At 45.2% G+C, this 4131-nt stretch overlaps 1 protein-coding gene across 1 annotated transcript in view; it reads left to right on the top strand.

Moving 5' to 3' along the window:
- Nucleotides 1-365: 365 nt before the first annotated feature.
- The window catches only part of LOC106816927, a gene marked incomplete at its 5' end in the record, with an annotated part of 18050 nt that continues 14284 nt past the window's right edge, over nucleotides 366-4131 (top strand). The window contains one exon of the mRNA XM_014821572.1: nucleotides 366-653. Within this exon, the coding sequence (XP_014677058.1) occupies nucleotides 366-653 (288 nt within the window). The remainder of the gene's footprint in view (nucleotides 654-4131) is intronic.

Below are 4131 nucleotides of genomic sequence, written 5' to 3'. Positions count from 1 at the left end.
GTTAAGTAGTACGGACGGAGGACGGACGGACGACGGACGACGGAGGAGGGTAGGTACGGTACGAACGTACTAGAAGAAGAAGTAACCGTACGTAGTCGTACGGAGTAGTAGTAGTGTGTGTGTGTGTGTGTGTGTGTGTGTGTGTGTGTGTGTGTGTGTGTGTGTGTGTGTGTGTGTGTGTGTGTGTGTGTGTGTGTGTGTGTGTGTGTGTAGAGAGAGAGAAAAAAAGAGGGATGAAAGAGAATTAGAGAGAGAGAGAATGAGAAAGAGAGAGCGCGAGCGCGGGTAAGAGAGACACACACAGATGCATCTCTGTGTCCTCTCCATTTCACAGACATAGTTTCTCTTCTGTCTCACACACGCAGGTCTTTGCATTGCGACATCAGAGAAGATACAGCGCAACGCACGTCCGGAGGACTTCGACCGCGTCATCAAGGGTCTCGAATCAAAACCCAACGCGCGCGGAGTGATACTGTTCGCCGACGAGGACAATTGCCGGAAGTTGCTCACTCACGTCCGCGCACGCAACAAGACGTACACGTTCAACTGGATAGGCAGCGATAGCTGGGGCGCCAAGATACATCCGGTCGAAGGGCGGGAGCTGGAGGCAGAGGGCGCCATCACAATCCTGCCGAAGCGAGTGAACCTTCCCGGTAGGTGGCGCGCATTATGATGTAGTGAGTGATGCTTGAAAATAGAGATTGAGGAGATGGGGCTGATAAAGCGAGGGAGAGAGCTACACACATATGTATGTATGAGCATGCGTGCGTGCGCGTGCGTCTGTGAGCATATGTCTGTATAGTCCATACGTATACAACCGTCACACTTTTGACGTGTATCAAAGTGTATACGTCAGTTTATTCCAGCGAAGTTGTTTTTCAAGAAATTCTTCTGTAAAACTATATATCGGCTAGAACGATCAATGTTATATAGATTGCAGGTTCCTTTACGCGGTCCGCCAAGTGGAAACACTTACTAGAAAGCTTTCGTAATAGGTAGCTTTTGCGCATTAGCTCACAAGGCGGACGCGCATTCGAGCATGTACTTGCATTGTTTCGGCGGAGTGGGTGTCTATTGCCTGAGAGTACCTCGTTAATTCTCACATCATTATCGTTAACTACCTATCTTGCCCCCTAGGTGACACCACCGGCGCAAGCTATTCTTACCTTTTATTAGCTGAATAGCGCCGCAGCATGAGCGGGCATTTTTACATTTCGCTATTTAAAAAGACATGTAAGAACATTTTCAATGATTTTTAAAAGGAATTTCACGGCCTGGTGTATTTCCGATGTGTCGCGAGTTTAATATAAGAGCCGTAATTTAGATGTCAGGTAAATCAGCATCACGGTCGCATCGCTGCTGACTAGAATAGAGCAAACGAGACGAGGAAACTACCCCTCTCCTACTCTCCTCGCTCCTCTTTCCCTAATTAGTGCGCTGGTGTAGCCGCGCACACGGCAGGTAATGCGCGTGTACGCTGGGGGAGAGGCTAGCTCAATACCATGCAGGTATGTCAATAACGTAGCTACGTGAAGGGGGAGCGCGCGCACGCACGCATGCATGCATGAGCGCACGTATGAGCTCACACCGAGTCGATGCTCATACGGCACACCACGCCCATCTCTATACCTCCCTGCTCGGTGGGAGACAGTGTAACACTGTATATATATATATATATATATATACGACGCTGTACTGCTACGACATAGAGACGATTCACAGCGCTCATGATTAGGTGGTACGTGATCACCTGTCAATACGAGCACCTGGCATTACGATTCCCGAGATATATATATATATATAATATCTCGCAATGTTATTGTGCGTGCGAACGTGCGTGTGCGTGTGTGCGTGCGTGCGTGCGTGCGTGCGTGCTTGTTTGCGTGCGTGCGTGTTTGCGTGCGTCTATTATTACGTAGCGCGCAACACAACGCATCGCCGACAACACAACGCATCGCCGACAACACAACGCATCGCCGACAACACAACGCATCGCCGACAACACAGCGCATCGCCGACAACACAGCGCATCGCCGACAACACAACGCATCGCCGACACGTTCACGTCGCAGCTGCAAACCGGGTGAAAAACGGGAAGTTTTTCCCATGTCTTCTTTGACGGCGTGACGCGGCGACAGCAACATATTGTTTTTTTACCACGCTGTTTACAGCTGCGGCTTGGTGCGTGGCGGTATGGCACATCTTAAAACCTCAATCCGCTTAAATATTGCAAGCAATAAAAAACTCATTTTTCTAAAGAAAATTTCAAAAAAAGCGAAGCATATATTATATGTGAATACTGATTAATATTAATCAGATTCTGGAATTAGGTTAATAATTATATATCAGCGCATTTCCGCCCAATCGAAAAATGTTTGCAACCGTCGTCGAAAATCGAAACGGAAACTAGACACCGTGGCATTCCCTAACGATATATACATATATATCAGGAATAGATAATAGGGAATCCCCCCCCCCTATATCCCCTATATATATATATATATCTCCTATATTCCCTATTATCTACTCCTGATATATATATATATATATAATTGATGGCAAAATTTAATAACATCGTTTGCAGACAGCGTCGGTGTATATCAACTGATGCGCGGTAAAATTTACTCGATTATTACAAGCTTCGTATTTATGAACGTCTATCCGTAATGACGTCACGCAGCTGTTAGTTAGGGGCCGTAGAGAGAGAATCGCGCGCAATCTATACTAGTACCTAAACCCGCGCGCTGTTTTTTTCCCGTGTAAGATCAATAATGCTGGAATTATCGGCAAGCTTCGATCAGCTTGGAAAATGTCAATCGTCGGCAGCCACTCAGGTTTGCTCATAAATGTATAGATAGCCCGTGCATCTGTGTGTACAACTACATTACCTAGTGCTTACACAGTGTGTACATGCATTTACATTACCTAGTGCTTACACAGTGTGTACATCTACATTACCTAGTGCTTACACAGTGTGTACATCTACATTACCTAGTGCTTACACAGTGTGTACAACTACATTACCTAGTCCCTACACAGTGTGTACATCTACATTACCTAGTGTTTACAGACTTTACACAGTGTGTACATTTACATTACCTAGTCCTTACACAGTGTGTACATCTACATTACCTAGTGCTTACACAGTGTGTACATCTACATTACCTAGTGTTTACACAGTGTGTACATCTACATTACATAGTGCTTACACAGTGTGTACATCTACATTACCTAGTGCTTACACAGTGTGTACATCTACATTACCTAGTGCTTACACAGCGTGTACATCTACATTACCTAGTGTTTACACAGTGTGTACATTTACATTACCTAGTCCTTACACAGTGTGTACATTTACATTGCCTAGTGCTTACACAGTGTGTACATCTACATTACCTAGTGCTTACACAGTGTATACATCTACATGTCCTCGTGCTTACACAGCGTGTACATCTACATTACCTAGCCCTTGCATCAATTCTGCGTTATCTCCCTGCTTAGACAACCTCCGTATATAACAAGCAACCTCTGTTTCACCGACAGCAGAGTTATATTTCCCGAGAAAAACTAGACGAGAGTTGAGCGCGCTACTATTTCAGCTTCGCTCTAATAAGATCATACGCCTTGCTTGTCGCGTATCCTCGAGTCTATAACCTAAATAAGATCATACGCCTTGCTTGTCGCGTATCCTCGAGTCTATGACCTCTATGACACGGTAGGTCGCAGAGCTGTGCCCGCGGTATCACCCGCTACCTTGATTTCGCGTAATTAAGGAGACGGCCACTGCTTAAACAAAAAACGAAGAAAAATGTCGTTATTACGAAAATGTCCGCAGGTGCGATTAACAGAAGCGAGCGAGAAGGACTTGGTCAATGCTTATCGGGCAAGATGTGTTTTGCGCGCGCGTGCGTATGTGTGTGTGCGTGCGTGCGTATGCGTGCGTACACACGTGCTGCATGCGAGTGTATGTGCGTGCGTGAGCGTACAGACACGAACTAATTATGTTTGTAGGTTTAATTATTTACAATTAGGCATCATTATCCGCCTTCCTTCTACAAATATATTGAATATGTATAGAAATATAGTATATTATATGCTACACACAGACTATATATATATATATATATATAT

The sequence above is a fragment of the Priapulus caudatus genome, unplaced genomic scaffold, assembly GCF_000485595.1.
Source record: "Priapulus caudatus unplaced genomic scaffold, Priapulus_caudatus-5.0.1 Scaffold1534, whole genome shotgun sequence".
In the NCBI taxonomy this organism is placed as follows: domain Eukaryota; kingdom Metazoa; phylum Priapulida; class Priapulimorpha; order Priapulimorphida; family Priapulidae; genus Priapulus; species Priapulus caudatus.
This window is presented reverse-complemented; position numbering and strand designations above follow the sequence as displayed.